We start from the raw sequence: 19,225 nt of genomic DNA, 5'->3' as shown, positions 1-19,225 counted from the left end.
TTCTCCAGGGGATCTTCCCAACCCAGGGACTTAACCCAGGTCTCCTGCATTGCAGGCAGATTCTTTACCAGCTGAGCCACCAGGGAAGCCCAAGAATACTGGAGTGGGTAGCCTATTCCTTCTGCAGCAGATCTTCCAGACCTAGTAGAACCAGAGTCTCCTGCGTGGCAGGCAGATTCTTTACCAGCGGAGCTACCAAGAAAATCCTTGAAGAAGCTTACTTATTCTCAAATTATATTTTGAAAATGGAAAAACAAGATCATCACTTAGACTAATAACCAGAGGGATAACTTGATAACCCTTTTCCTAGATTGTTTTAAAAAGTTGTAATATGAAATTGCTTTCTTCCCATGGGGCTTTCAGATAACTGTTTCACATGGTTTTACTTTCCAAATATTGAGATAGATAGTTGAAAATTAAAGATTTCAAAATGAATTAAAGTATGGCTATAAAAGGGCTTCCCTGGTGGCTCAGATTGTTAAGAATCTTCCTGTAATACAGGAGACCCAGGTTCAATCCCTGGGTTGGGAAGATCCTCTGGAGAAGGGAATGGCAACCCACTCCAGTATTCTTGCCTGGAGAGTTCCACAGACAGAGGAGCCTGGTGGGCTACAGTCCATGGGGTTGCAAAGAGTTGGACATGACTGAGTGACTAACATACTAACTTGACTCTGAAAAATCAGTATACTAGTATTTCTTAGGGTTGGTCCAGCTTGCCACCTCCTGTTTTAATATTTGAAATATTTTTAGAGTTATTTTTAAGTTTGTCCACCATGGTTGATTTTTCCATTAAGTATATTTTATGGTAGTTTTACCTTTTACAATATAATTGATATGTCAAAAATGGGTTAGCATTGATTTGATGCATAGCTTTTAATATGTCTTTGCAGTATCAATAAATCTGTAATATATGCACTATCATTGTTGTCATTTGGCCAGTGAAATGAGGTCTCTGGACTCCTGAGAGATTTGAAATGGCTAGATTATGTAGAACTCCTCCAGTGAATACTTCCTAATGCCAATTTGGGAAATTTGTGACACGTTAGCAAATCCCCAAATGGGCGGAGGTGTCTTCGGCAGGATCATATCTAGGTGAAAATTTAGTTCAAAAATTACCTTGAGACCCTTGTATTGTACTCTGTGTTGTGGTTTTATGATAGTTAATATACAGAACATGGGCAGGTGAATGATAAACATCTGAATTCACAGAGCCGGTTCACTCTGACTCATCCGGAAACACTAGTTTTGCTCAGACTTACTTATTTCCTCCCTGGTTGATTTCCTGCCATGTTAACATAAAGACAAATAATTTGGGTACCAAACAGCCTAAAATGATGAACCTTATTTTTAAAATGTACACTGAAACTATTTTGTTAGAACTAGAGCACATGCCTCCCTGCTTCTGTGCTTCTCAGAGCAAGGAATTGTCATGCTTTAGTTGCTCTGCATCTGAATTTATTCCCAGTTCCTCTTTTATAGTCTTTTTGGAGACAGTGTATAGTGAGTCATTAGCATTAATATTATTTCAGTTTCAGTCAGGCTGCATATCCATACTTAGACAAGGGTGCTCGGTGGATTTCATTATTCATTCAGAATAAATTCCTACTCTAATATAAATGTTGCTCAGGATAGAGCTTTGAAATGGATCCTGATTCTTTAAATTCTTTCCTGTCTGTTTCAGGAAATAGTGAGATCCTGTTGATAATAAAGTACAATGTGTCTAAAGTTCACTTCTAAACACTCTGCTCTTTGCAATGAAAGTCATCTGCATTCTCTTTATAATTCAGAGCCGCAAGAGATCTGTCTAATCTTAGAGATCTGATCCAGTATCATTTAGGGAAAAAAAAAAATCTTGATAATAATTCTACCATTCAGATTAGTGAAAGCAGTAAAGCTTTACAGCTTCTGTCGTCTTAAAAAAGATATCATGAGACGGGGGAATAGGACTTGGATTATGGTTTGGGAGATTTAGTTATTTGGGAAAATAAAATGATTAGTACTGTTATTATTCAAGTTTGTAATCAACGAAAGCAAATGGCATCTGTTTGTTATCATTCTTTCTACAGAAGACAAAGGCTCAGGTCCCGATGGTGCTGACTGCTGGTCCCAAGTGGCTGCTGGATGTGACTTGGCAAGGAGTGGAAGACAACAAAAACAACTGCATTGTGTACAGCAAAGGTAACTGCTAGAGCCTTTCGCTCACGCTTTGGAGGTATTGAAACCTGAGCGTTGCAGAACAGCACCAATGAGCTGGAAGGGGAGTACAAAGTAAAATGGGATCCTCTCTCCTTTTTCCCTTGTGCCTCTCCCTAACCTGTATTTTCAGCAAAGACTACCGATTGTTTCTGTTTTTTTCCCCCTGTTCAGCATAAAACAAAAGGTGTTAGGCCTGTACTTGGCACCATGCACGTTCACCTCACCACGGATTTGAGTGTCTTGACTAGTACCTTCCTCGCCGTTACTTTTATTGATAGCAGGTTTGATGAGATCTCAGATTCCTCTCTGAGGCATTATCCATCAAAAAGTAAATTCCTTTTGAAATGTAGCAGTCCGTGTCAGGGTGTCAAGGTGCGTGCTCCAGGAGGCACTGAATTCTGTGTCTCTTGAAATCACACAGAATGAGAGCAGAGCTGAAAAGGAAGCCATTGCAAAGACTGAGAATTCCTCCCCATGGTGATTTCTGAAGGGCAGGAGGCAAATGGGAGAGAGGAAGCGATGGCTTGCAGAGCTTTGCCTTTGATTTGCTCAGTGTGGCATCAGCCTAGACTTCGTCACACAGCTACACCCAGGCTATAAAGGAACCGCCGCTCCCTGACACACGTCGTGGGACGGGCTCCCCCAGACTCAGGCCCCTCTGCGTGTGTGATGTGGTTTGCTGCACTTTCCTCCATATTCAAGTTCTGGGCCCAAGCTCCGTGCTTGGAGAGTGAAATCCCTAATCTCGCTTCTTCGTAAATACTGCAAAACCTTATGCTTCTCATGTTTAATTTCTTTTCGCTTTCTTTTTTAACCAAATAGACCTACTGAGATCAAAGATGTGTTTGCACATTGAACCTAGAAACCATGAAAGCATACAAGGGAACAAGCAAATAAGCACCCCTATCAATATATTAACATATAAAACACTAATCATAACATCAAAGACTCTTAAAAACTTGCTAGAAACAATTACAACTTGTTCCTATAATCATTACAATTTGTACACTTATAAGAGGATTGCCTTTAAACTACTATAAGCCTTTGAAAGTTGAAACACCGGAAAGAGAGAATTTGCAAGCTAAAAAAACAATCTGCACACCAGGATCTGATTATATTCCTTTTCCTTCTGTAATTGCTGGTCCCATACCCACTTATTTTCTAACCCCAAATACCTGTGGTATGCTGGTGGGAGCTTTTAGCTAGAAGGGAAGTGAGATTTTCCCAGGATATGTCACTATGTTCTATCAAAATGGAAAGCAGTATTACAGTGAACCAGCTTGCCAGTGTCCACATTCAGAATGCAAACCACAGAAACGACGGCTTGGAGTGTAGGACCAATGACTGGGAATAAATTTTTGTTGTACAATGTCTTATCTCTATGATGGCGATATAACGTGGAGGAACCAAGAGGCAGTTGTTCTTCTACCATGATCCAAATTCATTACACGTTTAAATCAGGCATTCTTTTAGAAGAGAAGATTGTTATATTGTTACATAAGGGGAAAAGCTATAACAAAATTGTAATTCTGTGCTCAGTGGAGTACTTTACTTTGAACATATTTGTGTGTTTGGTTTTGTGTGTGTGTGTGTGTGTGTGTTTTATAGTTAGATATATCTGAATCCTCCTAGCGATAAACAATTGGGAGTAATTTGCAGAAGCTCATTAATTAACTCATAAAGCATGGCTTAAGCCCAACTGTGTGCTCAGTTTGTACATAGATAATAACAGCTACCCTTTATTAAGCACCCCCCAATCCTCTCCTTGGTACTCCCGTACCAAATTCTATGCACTTCCCTCATTGCTTTCTTCACCTCATTTTATGGTCATTTTATATGTTAGAAAAAGAAAAAGTTGTAAAAAGTTAGCTATTATTGCCTGCCTTTGCAATCTACTCAATATGAATTCCTAATATACAATACAATAGTTTTTAACCTACAAAAGGTAACTTGATATTGTTCAACTTACAAGACCAGTTTTGGGTATTGCAATTCAAATAACAAGGACTGCAGTAACTACTGTATATGCATTATTTCATTTAATCATCATTTAATACCTCCTAGTAGGTAATTAACATCGTACTCAATTTTACAAAAAGTGAACTTGAGACATGGCTAGATTAGGTATTTGTCATGGTCACGTAGCTGTGTCTCAGTTTCACTTTTTTAAAAAAGTTTTGTGGTATCCTTGATTTACAATGTTGTGTTAATTTCTGGTGTACAGCACAGTGATTCAGTTACACATATATATTTCTTTAATATTCTACTAAGTGTTTAAAGTGGGGTGCAAACACGTATCTGTCTAATTGAGGGTCTGAGTTATACATATTAGAATAAGTGCTCCCTGCTTTAAGGTTTCAAACAGCTAGATGAGATAGGTAATATGCTTCTCATTTTACACAACCTGACATTGTAAGTGGCTCAGAGCAGTAGTATGGTTGTCTCTGTTCATGGAGAGCTAACAGAGAACCAAATTTGAATCCAGGTTTTGATAATTCCAAATCCTGTACTCTCTGAACTGTATAACTGCCTTTCCCCTTGACACTATTCCATGCTGAGTAAATTCTCTTATACTACTTAGGCATTTCAGAGTACTATAATACTCTGAAATCACAGAGTATTATAATATGGCACTTTCCAAAGTGCATTTCACATAACCCTAAGATTAAAGGAAAGGTCAAATATTGCCTATTTTGGCCTCTCTTGAAAACTCACAAGGCCTGCTGGTATTAATGCTCTGAGAAGTCCTGTAGTGAAATAAAACAAAAGTCTTTGTAATTCATTTGACTGTATGATATACGAACATTTTTTCTATGGAGATCCTTAGGAACATTGGAATTAGTGCTCTGGGTGACACCACTTGGGAAAACTCTGCTGTAGACTCTACTCTGATCCCCTAGATGGGCTTCAGAGGCCTGATGCTAATTGCTAGTAATCAGATAGCCTTCGGAGGAAGGGGATAGTTCACTCAGATTTCTGTGAATACCTCAGTATTCTAGGATTATACTAGGGATTGTTCACATCGTGGAAAATAGGACCCCAGGAATCACTGCTACCAGGACTGCGTGGGCTCTGAAGCCTTCTGTCTTCACAGACTGTGGGCATGATTCTTGTTGGTCAGTCACTTAGTCATGTCCAATTCTTTGCAACCCCATGGTTGTAGTCCGCCAGGCTCCTGTCTATGGAATTCTCCAGGCAAGAATACTGGAGTGGGTTGCCATTTCCTTCTCCAGAGGATCTTCCCAACCCAGGGATCAAACCCGTGGCTCATGCTTTGCAGGCGGATTCTTTACCCTTGTGACACCAGGGGAGCCCCTGGGTATGATAAGCCTTCTCTAAGCAAAAGAGTTTTGTAGTTGAAAGAAATTGGTGATTTAGATTTAATAGGTACATATTGACTTGGACATCTATAGTGTGTGAGACATTTTCATAACATGTATGTTATTTATCAGTTGGGGCTCTTTTGTTTTCAAATGATAGAAATCCAAATGAAATGGGTTTATGCAAAAAAAAAATGAAAGTGTAAATGTGTGTGTGTGTATGTGTGTGTATGTTGAGGGTAGGAGGGTTCATCTGCTCATATAACTGAGAATCGAGGGATATTCTAAACTTCAGGATCGGTTTAATTCAGATGTTCAGACTTCATCCCCAGACTGTCTCTGTCTTCTGCTTCATCTTTCTTTTGTGTGTTTTATTCTCAGAAATGTTCTTGTCAAGTGGTGGGAAGCTCTGAACTTATATTCTACAAGCAGAGCAATGCCCGTGCAAATAGAGCTTTTCTGGATTTTGTTTGAGGTACATCACATACAATCCTTGAACCAATTAATCACTGTGACTCTTCTTTGCAAACTACAATCCTCTTTAGTTTTGTATATAAGCCAATGAGACACAGGAGACCCAATGAGACACAGGAGAGGTAGTTTCCCAAGTGAAGCCTAAGTGCTACTCCATATAATAAAGCTACTCCTAAGTGCGTGATAGGCTAACATCCATGCACCCACATGCAATGCATTACTCCTCATGTCTAAAGAGCTGTCACTGAAGATCAACTCTCACTAACGTCAAAATTACATTGCCTTATTTTGTTTCCTAGCTAAGTACCACAATGAATTCCATGCCAAAGTCACTTTCATTGGATCTGACTATCTGAAAGTATTTTAGTACCTATTTATTAATATAAATAGAATGTAAGATGCATATATGTTGTATTTTTAAATGCCTTGACTCAAATTTTTGATAATATTTTCCTATGGCATGTAAGATAGACCACTTAATGTGTAACCATTATAATTTAAGAGATATACTTACTTTTTGAAGTATTATTAAATGTGGGCTGGTGTTAACATTACATATAATGATAAAATTTTCATTTCCAGGTGTCCATCTAATAATTATTATAGAATTATATTACTTAGTGCTATTTGACAGGCTGCCATCATCCTGTTTTATTTGAGTAAAAAAAATAGTACTTGGCATTAATATTATAATCTGATGTACTTTTTTTCCTGCCTCAACTACCCCCTGTCATTCCAGAAAGTAATTAGCTCATCCAGACATTGATGGACCAGACTTGTTGGGTTGTCTGGTTTTTGCCATTATTCTCAGCAGACTCCAGATAATTCTAATTTACTTATCTCCAGTGGAAAAATACTAAAAAGCACCATGCTGAGGCTAAAGGGAGACTGCTGGAAGGAGGATGAGCAGAGGTCTGCCCCCTTGCTCCTAAAATCCATGAATACCTGTCAAGCACTGGAAACCCCTTTTCTTTTCTCTATACCTTGATGTTTTTTATAGTGTTTGCACAGTATAGTAACCTTTCTCATTTATGAAAAGTAAATAGGTCACTTTGAGTTTCATGTTTTTGAGCATTCAGAATTAAACCTTTAGCACCATTAAAGGTTCTAAACGTGGGTTTGTTCATTGAGCTCCCTCCAAATGAGGGATAATTACATTATTTGGGGGTTTTGGATTTTCATGCCATGTTGTTTTAGAGAGCCACATTCTCTGGGTATTCAGATGAAGAGCATGAACCTTGTCAATCAAAGGAGTGAAAAAGTATCAGCTAACCCTCACTCTCACCTTAACCATGGAAAATTTGTTTTTATACAAAAGCACAATATTATTGGAAAAAAAAGAAAAAACAACTATTGCTTGATGGAACCTTGAGCAAATCACTTTTCCTCTTTAAATCATATCTCTTTAGCTGTAAAAATGAAGTAGCAATGGCCATCTCACAGGATTTTTGTGAAGACTCATCTGTTCACATAACTGCATATGTTGTCATAAATATTATATTGCAGGTGATCTTATTCTCAGTCCTGTTTGCCCTTTTGGTTATATGTCAGCACAAATTTAGGGAAAATGAAGCCAGGCCTCCACATTGGCATCAAACAAGTGTGCAAGGAAAGATGGTCATCTGATTCCAGATGTATAGCCAAGAATTCCTTGAGTCCCACTTAGTCCCTGTGAAACCACAGTATCTGCAGAGACCTGTATTACGGAATCAGAGGCCAGAAGCCTTTGCCCAAAGATAAATTTTTCCCCTTGGGCACATGATATTTCTAATGAAAGTCTTATTTAAAATGCTAGTGTAAAGATAATGATGATAACATTAAAGCAAGCAATAGCAGTTACCATTTATTAAGCACTTATCCCTATGCCAGGCATGGTTTTAAGCTCTTTACATATGTTTTCTGATTTACCATTTAGAAAGTTACGATGTAAGCAGGATTATTCCCACTTTACAGATGAGGAAACTCAAGTTTGGGGCTTCCCAAGTGGTGCTAGTGGTAAAGAACTCACCTGCCAATGCAGGAGACGAAAGGGATGAGTGTTCGATCCCTGAGTTGGAAAGATTCCTGGAGGAGGGCATGGCAACCCACTCCAGTGTTCTTGCCTGGAGAATCCCCATGGACAGAGGAGCCTTGGCAGGCTATAGTCCATAGGGTCTCAAAAAGTTTGACACGACTGAAGTGGCTTAGCACACGCACAAACACAAACCCAAGTTTAGGTAAGTTAAATAATTCAAGGATATATAGATCATAAGTGATGAAATTTGGATTCAGTCTTGAGTATGTTGACCTTGAAGCCCAATTAGCACAATTAGCAGAGTTTGGAAGATACCATTTACTAAGCCAAGATTGTAAGGTATTGGTCTTCCTCACAAATTTGCATACATATTAATCAGCAAAACTTTTCCCCCCTCATTCGGTGATTTGGTTTTTCAGAAAAAGTTTTCCAGAACTAAAACAGCAGTGACAGCAGTACCTTCTGCTGATCTCTCTGTTGCTTTGAAGACCACAGGAATTTAAAGTCGTGTAGAAGACTAATCTCCAATATCTTTCTATGACCATCTTCAAAGTTCTGATTTTGCTTGTTCACACAAATGTAACGACGCAGTTAATTCAGTTAAGCCCTGATTGGCTGAGTACTATGTTCAAGGTACTATGAAATAATGACAGTAATTCTAATACGACCTAACTCTGGTGAGCAACTTTCTATACACTGACTAAATTGATCAACCGTTTAAAACAAAGATCTGTCATTGTGAAGGACCCTTGTAAAGGTCTGGACTATTTTCCAGCTTAAAATAGAGTATCTGTTGCATGTTCCTAGAATTTTGAAACAACAGCCTTGTCCAACTTAGCACCCAGTTTTCCTAACTAGCCTACAAGTTCATGTTTACCTTAAAGGACCTAAGTCTATGTGAGTAAGAAAGTAATTTGAAAAGAAAAAATTGTGCTCATATTTAAGTATTTATTTAACCATTTTGTAGTTCATAGAAAATGTATAAGAGGGTGGGTGCCTGAACCAAATATTTAGCAGCAGGAATTATAAAATCATAAGGCGATTAAGTTAGCTAGTCGCAGAATTCCAATATTGCTTTTGAAATGACTTCAGGATATAGGAGGTACTAAGGTTATTATCTGTTATCAGGAATACAGTGGAATTGTACAACTGGATAATAACCAAACAAACTGACACAATGTAAAATTACATTATCAGTGTGTTAAAACAAAATTGCGCCCTAAAGGAGTCCACATGCCAGCTCAGAGCTGCAGTGTAATTATGCTTAACTCTGATAATTAAAATACAGCGGAGATCAACAGAATCATTTTCATTAAGAAAATTATTAATGATGGTGGTATAACAGTAATTGATTGCAGAGCACCACAGGATAACGCGATGCCGAAAACCCAACATGTTTCATGAACATCTGAGGCTTTTTCTGGTTATGTTCTCTAAGAATGAGAGATGTTTGGAGGAGTAAGCAATTTATTATGCCTGTTCTAGGAATCAGTGATTGTAAAAATGGTTGCTTTAGAAAACCATCGTTTTGATTCAAATTGTCATTTCTGAGGGGGTCTTAAGGTCAAGGCAAGTGACCCCACCAGTGAATGTGTTATTTACAATGGAGCTGTCTGTTGCAAATTGCAGAATGACAGCAACTTCAGCAAATATCGGGCCTTCTGCCATTTCTATTTTTTACTATGCATTTACTGTTTTTACAATTATGTTAGTGATTTACTGATGTTATTTCAGTGTGAATCTGGTCATACTGAATAGTTTATGTCCTGAGTTGTTATTAATGTGTGCTATTTGATGTGAAAAAATACACTTGTTTTCATATCCACATCACTGTGAGTTTCCTTAATGAAATGTTGGTAAATAATCCTGCACGATAATACCATTAATTATTTACATGGATTAGATGCATTCTCATATGTTGGAGAAAATATATCCTAAACCATCCTGATCCATTCATGAATGAAGCTTCTGTCTCTTAGGGGTAAAAACCCAGGTTGGATGTTGGCAAATGATAAGAACTAAGAATATATCAGTTTCATAAGTATAAAAATGAAAAATGAAGAGTGGGGTCTTTTGAGAGGTGACTCACTATCATTCAAGGATGTTAGCTTGTCATTCAAAGTGATGCTAATCTTGAAAGCTACCCCCAAAAGTATCTTTGTCAGCTAAAATGAGGGACAACTCTTTAGGGAATGTTTTCAGAGTAAGATATTGTGAATAATTCTTTAAAACAGTGTATTACATAAAAAAGTTATTATATTATAATTTCAACTAAAAAAGGAGAATATGAGGTTTTGTGCCTAGTATGATTATAATTATATTTTAAAATATATATGTACGGTGAAACACACAAAAAGAAATAGCTTGAAACTATAAAAGTATTTCTGTAAAGGTGATGTGGTTTGGTAAAAATTTTTGTATTCCTATTTTATAGTTTTCTTCACTTTATTTTTCTTATATAATTCAAGAAAAATATTTAGAAATGAAAATTGCTTTTTGTTTTAACTACATTCCAGCTCTTCCTTTTATACAATTCAAAAGAACAAAAATCTTTGCCTTACCCATGAAATCCCTCATCCCTGGAAATTAAATTATTTTCTAGTGATACATATTTTTCTTTAGTGTCTCTGTAAATGTCCTGGCACTTTGTATTTTGTAAGATAATTTTTCCAAATAAAATAAAAGTAACTGAGCACGTGCTCTGCACATGATACAGCCCAGGTGTCATGAGGGGTACAGAGGAACATGAAACACACCCCTGAGTTAAGGGGTTTATTGAAAGAGCTTAATTAATGGAGGTTGCATAAGACTGAGTTCTGTCTTACATGACCAAGGCAAAGTTGATAGAGGATGGGAAATTTTAGTTCGATATTGAAAGTTGAATACATATTTGAGAAAAGGGGAAGGCATTGGGGGAGGTTGAGATTCTGTGTCTGAAAGTTTACAGGCCATGGTTCATACAGTCACGAAAGTGTCAGTCTTTAGTCAGAGCAGAGAATTTGCAAACAAGACCAGTGAGAGGCAAGCCTGCAAATGTTTCTGAGGGTCCGGTTGTGTGTTCAGTTGAGTGCTCAGTCTGAAGACCTCATCATGGAAATGGTAGGGAGCTACAGAAAGTTCTGAGGCACACGTGATCACACTGGCATTTTAGTAAGATTATTGATTATCGTGTCAAAGGTGAAGCTCAGATCCATCCTTTAATAAAAAACAAGACTTTAGCTGTCAAGAAAAGAATGTTGGTAGCTACATCCTTCTAGAAGATAATATAAATCTTCAGCTTTTTCTCCACTCATTACCTGACTCCAACAGTTTTTCAACACCAAATAAACATCTGATGCTCTTACCTCTTCACCACCATTGTCCTGCCCAGCAGCCCCTGTCCTTACTTCCAGAGGACCTGGCTTGGATTCCATGAGTCCATCATGCTAATTACTTTCTTGTACCCCCTCTGGCCTTTACTGCCCTGAATACCCTCTTCCTAATCAATCAATCTCTCCACCTTCCCCTCACTTAATCCAAGCAGCAGAAGTTAGGGGAAGTAGTATTTATAAAGGATGCCTGGTCCACAAAGAATGCTATATAAGGCGTGGTCAGAATGAAACAATGAACCATCACCACCACTAACAACAAAGCTACAACAACAGAAACCAATGCTGACCAGTTTACATTTGAACACCAAGTGAATGTGAACCCTCAGAGTAAGGAGCCCGTCTACTCAGATCTTCCTTCCAAATTCATCTTCAGAGTGACTGTGTTGGACTTCTGTCTCCCCAGATATATTCCATCCCCTAATAAATAATGACCTTGCTCCTTGTTTCCCAGATAAAATGGAAAAGTGAAAAGGAAAATATAATCCCGCAAGGAATAGCTTCCTTTTGCAGTGTCTGATTACAAGAATCAATATGGCCCTAGAGACCAAGTCTGACCCACTGGTTTTTGTACGTAAAGTTTGATTGGAATACAGCTACCATAATTTGTTTGTATATTTTGTCTGTAGCTACTTTTACACTGTAACATCAGAGTTGAGTAATTGTGGTAGAGACCATTTAGCCTGCAAAACCTAAAGTGTTCACTGTTTGGCCCTTTATAGGAAAAGCATGGGCACACCTGAACTAAGCCCACAAGGTTACTCCCTTGGCCTAAGAGATCCTACGTGGTCTGTCCTGGATACTTCTTTGGGTTTATTTACTGCTACTCTCCAACTGTCCTGTTCCAGTGGCTCAGGCCCTTGCTTTTATTTGAAAATACGAAGAATGCCTCTGCCTCAGGGCCTTGGCACTGTGCCCTACTGTGCCCCCACGTTGGTCCCTCTCTTGCCTCATTTGAAACTCTTTCCAAATAGTGCCTTCCCAGAGGGTGTGCCTAACTACTCTGTCTCTATTTCTCTCATTTTTCTCCACACTATTAGGCAGTTTAGGCTGCTATAACCAAATACCATCGGCTGGTAGCTTAACAAACTTCTCTCGCACAGTTCTGGAGGGTGGGAAGTTCAAGATCAAGGAGCAGGCAGATTTGGTGTGTGGTGAGGACCCATCTTCCTGGTTTAAAGATGGCCGCCTTCTTGTATCCGCATATGGTTGTGTGGCGGGGAGGCAGAGAGAGAGCGCGAGCTTCCTCCCTCATGTCTCTCATAAGGGCATCAGTCCCATGAAGTCTCCACCTTAATGGTCTATTTACCTCCCAAAGGCTTCACCTCTTGTACTATCACATAGGGCTTCAACATTAAAGTTTAGAGTTGGGGACACATTCAGTCCATAATATCTTTCACATTTATCTTCATATTTGACATTTTAGAATTTATTTTAAAAATTTAGTGTCATCCTCCTATCCCTAGAATGTGAGTTCTTTAAGGACAGTAATTTTGTCTGCTTTTTTAGCTATCTATGATGCATAGTAGGTGCTCACTAAATATTTATGAAGGAATTAATGGGTAAATGAATGACTTACAGATTTTTAAAACATGGAAATCAATATAAATTATGCATTTAATAGTGTTCTCCCAATCAGATAATCTGACTGTTGCACTTTCTGAGATGTGCTCAAACTTTATTCCTTAACTTCCTTAACTATTGAATTTTAACTCTCATATTTATAATGTACAGAATCTTTCCCTGACTGTAACCTTTTTTCAACACCTTGCTGTTTTTAGTATGGATATTCTTTCCTTTATCTCTGAAACTTGGAGGTAGAGGATAATTAGGAAATTGTATGTCCTGTGCATTCTTTCTTACTTTTTCCACCTGTATTTGTCCCTGTATTTAGTGTTGAAGCTTTCCTCAAGAGGCTGGAGATCCATATCTACTTTATCTACTTTACCATCATTTAAGAATGGGGCACTAAGGGCTGAATGCAAGAGCAGCCTGAGAAGGCAGAGCTTGTCAACTGGGGGGTCATAGGATGGTAACCTCGCCATGGTAATGATGTCTCCCTATGCACTGTATGTAATGTTTTATCTTAGCACGATTAGCTTCTCTAGAGAATACCGGTCTCAGAGAACACCAGTCTCATCTCTGAGATAGATGAGCTTCATAGCCAGCAATCTGAGGACTTTGTGGGCAGACTAGACCAGGTGGTGTTTGAGGAAAGTCCTGTCTCATTTTTGAGAATGTAGATGTTCCCTTAGTCTTCTAACTCTGGTGACACTGTAGTATAACCCTTGGCCGAGTATATTTCTCTATATCTAAAACCTCTGTTCCAGTTCTGCATAGACTAAGCCTCCATTTCCTAACAGAGTAGGAAAGGAATGTCAGTTAGCTCTGCAGGGAATGGCTGAGCAAGTGTAACTAACAGCTTCTTCCTTGGAAAGCCAGTCCTGTACTGGCGCTTAGCTCCACTGCTCACCCTATCTTTCAAGGTGCCAGGTGTCTTTACTTTCTGATCTTTTCCAGGATTCTGCAGAATCAGTCCACTTGCTACATGTTGGCCAGCTGCTCTTCGAATACTTGGATTTCAGCTTTCTGTTCTCTGGTGTGTCATCTATCACTCTCCATCAATTTGCTAGCTTCTAAGATGTTGTTGACTTCTGTTGCCTACTCTGCCCCATCTCTTTGCCCTTAGCATCTTTTTTCTTGTCTACTGTCATGTTAGTGAAAGGGAGAAGAAATAAATGCATGCAATCAATTCATCATACTTAACGGGAAGCCCTCTCTGCTTCCTTTCTTAAGTAATCTTCTGCAAAGTTTTTTTTTTTTTTTTTTTTTTGCATGCATTCTTTTAACTCTCTAAATTCCAGCATCTTCTGTCTTATTCAGTTTCTGCCTTCATGAATCCATTGGAGTTTGTCAGAGGTCTCCTATGGTTTACTTGTCAGCTTTTCACTCCACGAGGCTTGATCTGATTTATCCCTTTCCACACACAGGGCCAGGTTTCTCCATCACTGTCCAGCCACTAAATATTGTCATTCTGTAGTTTTCTTTCTTCTCATTTCTGTGTTTCCTGAAGCTTATCTCATCTAAAATTTTAAACTACCCTACTCCTTATAGTTTCATTTCTCGCTTATCCTTCACAGCTATGCTGTACAGCAAGTCCCCTATATACAAGTGAATTTCATTCCAAGAGTGCATTTGTAAGTCCAATTTGTTTGTAAGACCAACAAAGTTAGCCTAGGTACCCACCTAACACAATCAGCTATTTAGTACTGTACTGTAATAGGTATATAATACTTTTCATACAAACAGTATGTACATAAAAATCAAACACCAAAAATGAAGAAAACATTTTTAATCTTACAGTCCAGTGCCTTGAAAAGTACAGGAGTGCATACAGTACAACAGCTGGCATACAGGGGCTGACATGCACGTTCATATCTTTGAAAGCTCACAACTTGAAGGTTCATATGTAAGGGGCTTGCTGTACTCCAAGTATTCTCAGTTATTTACAATTCCTTAGCTATTCCTTACTTGCTCATATCTGCCTTTATATATCATATTTCCCTTGCTTAATAACCTTCCCAACATCTTTGTCCTGGAAAGAGACATCATTTAAGACCTAGCAGGTATCAGGGCTTCTGAAAAGCCTTCTATGCCCTTCCCAGAGAGAGAGCTCCACCCCAGCATCTGCACTGTCCCAGGTTGGTTGTGAACACCTCAGGTGCAATGATGTCATTTCTCACTTCTACTCCACAGATAATTCATAGAATATACTCACTGAATTTTTAATTGCTTTTAATGAGTATTAAGATGCATCCCTCAACGTAGTAAACTCTAGTAGGACTTGCTTTATTTTCAGAAATTACCAGTGTGAAAAATCATTTGAAAACTGATACTCAAAATGCTTTTCTCTCAATATCTAGAAAAGTATGTCTTAGCAAGATTTTTTTAATGCTAGAAAATCTAATATAGGGGTATTTCTTTGGAATGTCCTGTGTAAGCAAAGCATGCATTGTGCTACGTCAGTTAGAATGAAGGCGTATAAAAGAATTTGGAAAAATTAGAATCTATATACATGCAAAAGATGCTGTCAAACCTTGGGATTTTATTTGATGTCTTTGCATAGCAGCCATGCCAGTTCCTTGGCTCCATTACTGCACAGGTCTTTCCAGGGTGACTGAACACACACACACACCACTTGACTTTCTCTCAACAAGCAGTAACTGTGTCTGCTGTTCCCACCTATCACTGGGGGAAAGTCAGCCAGACCTCAAGTCTTTGCTCTGAGACCTAAAATTGGAGACTTTTCATTTCCCTTGGTGTATAAGTCAACCCCATCTTTGAAGGCTATTTTTAAACTAAAAGGTCACCTAATATGCCATGACATACAGTAGTACTTCAGAGAAGATATATTCTCATTAGTCTTTCTTAGATCCGTGAAGACTGTCAGATGACAGCGGGGTCAACCAAGATAGTATATCGTGGTGTTGCAAGCAAGAATATCCCAACCAAGAGAATGGATCCGAAATGCACACATTTAAGTATGAGCAGATAAGATTTTTCTGTCTATTTATATAGTTTTATCTACCACCCATTGAAATTCAATAAGAATAAATTACTTTAAGCCAGTTTTTTCTTTAGAAAGCTAGTATTTATCATCACTGTCGGTCTCCCTTGTCAGTCAAGATTTTCAAGAATCATGGCTCTCCAGTTCAGTACCCTTTACTTTGTGCATTCTTTCAAGAACTGGTTAAGTCTCAGAGGCTTATTAGGAAAACTTAAGATTTTCAGGATACTTACCAAATATTTCTAGTAAGGAACTTAATGTTTCATAATTTATTTGATGAAATAAGTAATATAAGATACTCCTGCTCTCCAGGTCCCCAAAAGATACAAAATTTATCCATTAACTAGTAAGTAATAATTTGGAGTCTCTCATATCAAAACTAGTTTTGTAATGCATATAAAATCTTAAATGTCTTAAGTATAATTCAGATATCTTTCTGTACTCTGAGTATAGGTTTCTAGATTAAAGTGAGTGTAGGAAGCAAAAAAATAAAAAACAGGCCTATGGAGGACATTTAAGTGAAGCAATAGTTTAGAGATCTTGCTTCAGTTTTGCATTTTGACTAGAGATAGAGATAACAAGGATAGCTTTCTACCAGTGAAATGAAGTAAAAAGAAAATGTGTATGAGAAAATGGACAAGTTACTTTTCATCTTATCCTTGGCTTTACATACACTATTGTAGTTAGCTATCTCAAAGGAAATTAATATGATCATTTTTGCACACATGTGAAAATTAAGGGAGATTATAAAATGCATGCCACTTGGGGATTCTTCAGTTCATTGAAATATTAGTCAAGTACCCACTATATTCCAGCTAGGGAATCTGTTAATTTTTTGCTTTATGTTCAAGTTGTGTTTTACCTTGGTATGACACTGTGTTTTCATTTCCCATATCTAAGTTTTCCCTTTTTTAAAAGTTTGGTTAATGTCATGCTTATTAAAAGTGGTTTGCCAACCAGCAGTATGGCATGGACCTGTTAGAAACACTAAACCCCAGGTCCCATTCAGACCTACTGAATCTAAATCTCCCCTGGTGGCTCAGACAATAAAGAATCCACCTGCAGTTCAGGAGACCCAGGTTCAATCCCCAGGTCAGGAAGATCCCCTGGAGAAGGGACTGGCAACCCACTCCATTATTTTTGCATGGAAAATCCCATAGACAGAGGAGCCTGGTGGGCTTACCATGTATGGGGTCTGAAATGACTTAGCAACTAAACCACTAAACCATCACCAGTGATTTGTGTGCACATTTCAGTTTAGAAAGCCAAGATCTAGTGATTACTGGTGTGTCTTTAACAGAAGAGTACCAGTAGGGATGGAAACAGTTAACCTTGCAATATAGTAGCATAATAACTTTCAGAGATTTGTGAATTCATTTGCAAGTAACAAACACCATTGTAGAGCATGAGAATATCATAAAGGGAAAATAAGAACGTTGAAAAGTTCTTCCTGTTTTGTCTTTAAATATACAACAGCTTGAGTGCTATCTTTCTTGGCACTCCCCCTCATTCCCACAAATGGGATTATAGCAAAGAAAAGAAAATGCTGCTGTACTCTTATTTAATGGGAACATTTATTGCTGTTTTTCCTCTTCTCTCCAACACCTCTTAATTTATATTAGGCATTAAATTGTAATGCTGTTTCTTTCCATGGTCGAAGTGTCCCCGTGTGTATGCCTTTAAATCAATTCATTGTTATTTGCAAAACAAAATCCTAAATAAGTACTTAGGGGAAACACAGGCCCCCTGACCCCTGGAACTCTCTGGAGGCTCTCCTCTGTCATCCTTCCTGCACAGCAAAAGGGAAAAAAAAGAGAAGGAAAAAAACAAATTTGCTGAGCCACACATTTCAAGTTGTCGACAACCCCATCCACGAGAAAACAGAAGAAAATATATATGCTCTCTGTCCTGTCAAAAGGCTTTCGCCTTATCTTGAGAGACTGTCAGGGCAGGAGCATCAGTGAATGGACAGGAGTCTATTAAATTAATAAGCTGCTGGATGGTGTCTGGGGAGTTATGATGCTCCATAAATCCAGTTTGATCATGGTGGACAAGGTTTAAATCTGCAGACTTCTAATACACATCCAGTTCTTGGATTGGATTTGAAGTTTTGTGCTGGAGACACAGAGATAGTCCTGCAGCATGTGAATTAAGATTTATCTTCCCCCTCACCCCCCCATCCTTCTTTTTTTTTTTTCCCCCTTATACTACTTACAGAAATGAAAGCACCTTAGGGATCCTAGCAAATGTTACGGCTGGAAATGAAAGAACTGTTGTCAAGGTGAAACCGTGACCTAGAAGCCTAAAATCAAACCTTGGTCATTCTATTCAAGCAGCCCCATCAGAACCGAGTGTAAAAGGTCTGCGTGGACGGCAAGATGCCTGAACTTATCTATGACCTATTTGATAGTGATGCCTGTCAAATTCTACTCGTCTGTATTTATGACAGAAAGAAAACTAATGGTGTCAGATCTGCCCTATAGTAATAAAAAAATCAGGAAATATTTTCTTCATCCCATTAAATAAAGTCCTCCAATATAGCCTTTACTGTGATATAGGTTTATTTGAGTTTTCAGCTTCCAAGCATTTTAAGCTGAAAAATTCTCTTATTAGTCAAACAATTTCCCAAATAGACTATTAACTTTACACTGAGAACAACTTATTTATGTATTACTGATAAATAAAATCCCTGGAATAAAAAATAAAATTTCTTCAAAAGAATAAAATTGTCCCTGTTGAGGAGGTTTATTACACTGTTTATGATTTTCAAACCACTGGGAAATTGTTAATTACATTTGTCTTATCAACTTACAATTATTATATAAATTTAGACATTTTTTCTTACCTTGGAACAGACATATTAGAAAAATCCATAATGGCAAATAATACTTTGTTATAACCAATGTAACATGTCCATTTTAACATATATAAGTCAGCATTAGAATACTTTCTCATAGGAGCATCCAATTAACACAACTCTAGTATAACATCATGCTAAATAAATCATTACAGAGTCAGGGAGTATCTTCAAGAGAGTGAAGTCCATCTCCACTCAGCACTCACTGTGTACAAAGCCCCGTCCTGAGTATCGAATCATTGCTATGCTAAGTCACTTCAGTCGTGTCCGACTCTGTGCGACCCCATAGACGGCAGCCCACCAGGCTCCCCCGTTCCTGGGATTCTCCAGGCAAGAACACTGGAGTGGGCTGCCATTTCCTTCTCCAATGTATGAAAGTGAAAAGTGAAAGTGAAATCGCTCAGTCGTATCTGACTATTAGCGACCCCA

At 38.2% G+C, this 19,225-nt stretch overlaps 1 protein-coding gene across 2 annotated transcripts in view; it reads left to right on the top strand.

Annotated features, from left to right (window-relative positions):
* The window catches only part of ZFPM2 (zinc finger protein, FOG family member 2), a 523,941-nt gene that overhangs the window by 342,509 nt on the left and 162,207 nt on the right, over positions 1-19,225 (top strand). For both annotated transcript variants that reach the window (XM_019974004.2, XM_070802792.1), the window contains one exon: positions 2,067-2,178. In XM_019974004.2, the coding sequence (XP_019829563.2) occupies positions 2,067-2,178 (112 nt within the window). The remainder of the gene's footprint in view (positions 1-2,066; positions 2,179-19,225) is intronic.

This window comes from Bos indicus, chromosome 14 (assembly GCF_029378745.1).
Source record: "Bos indicus isolate NIAB-ARS_2022 breed Sahiwal x Tharparkar chromosome 14, NIAB-ARS_B.indTharparkar_mat_pri_1.0, whole genome shotgun sequence".
In the NCBI taxonomy this organism is placed as follows: domain Eukaryota; kingdom Metazoa; phylum Chordata; class Mammalia; order Artiodactyla; family Bovidae; genus Bos; species Bos indicus.
This window is presented reverse-complemented; position numbering and strand designations above follow the sequence as displayed.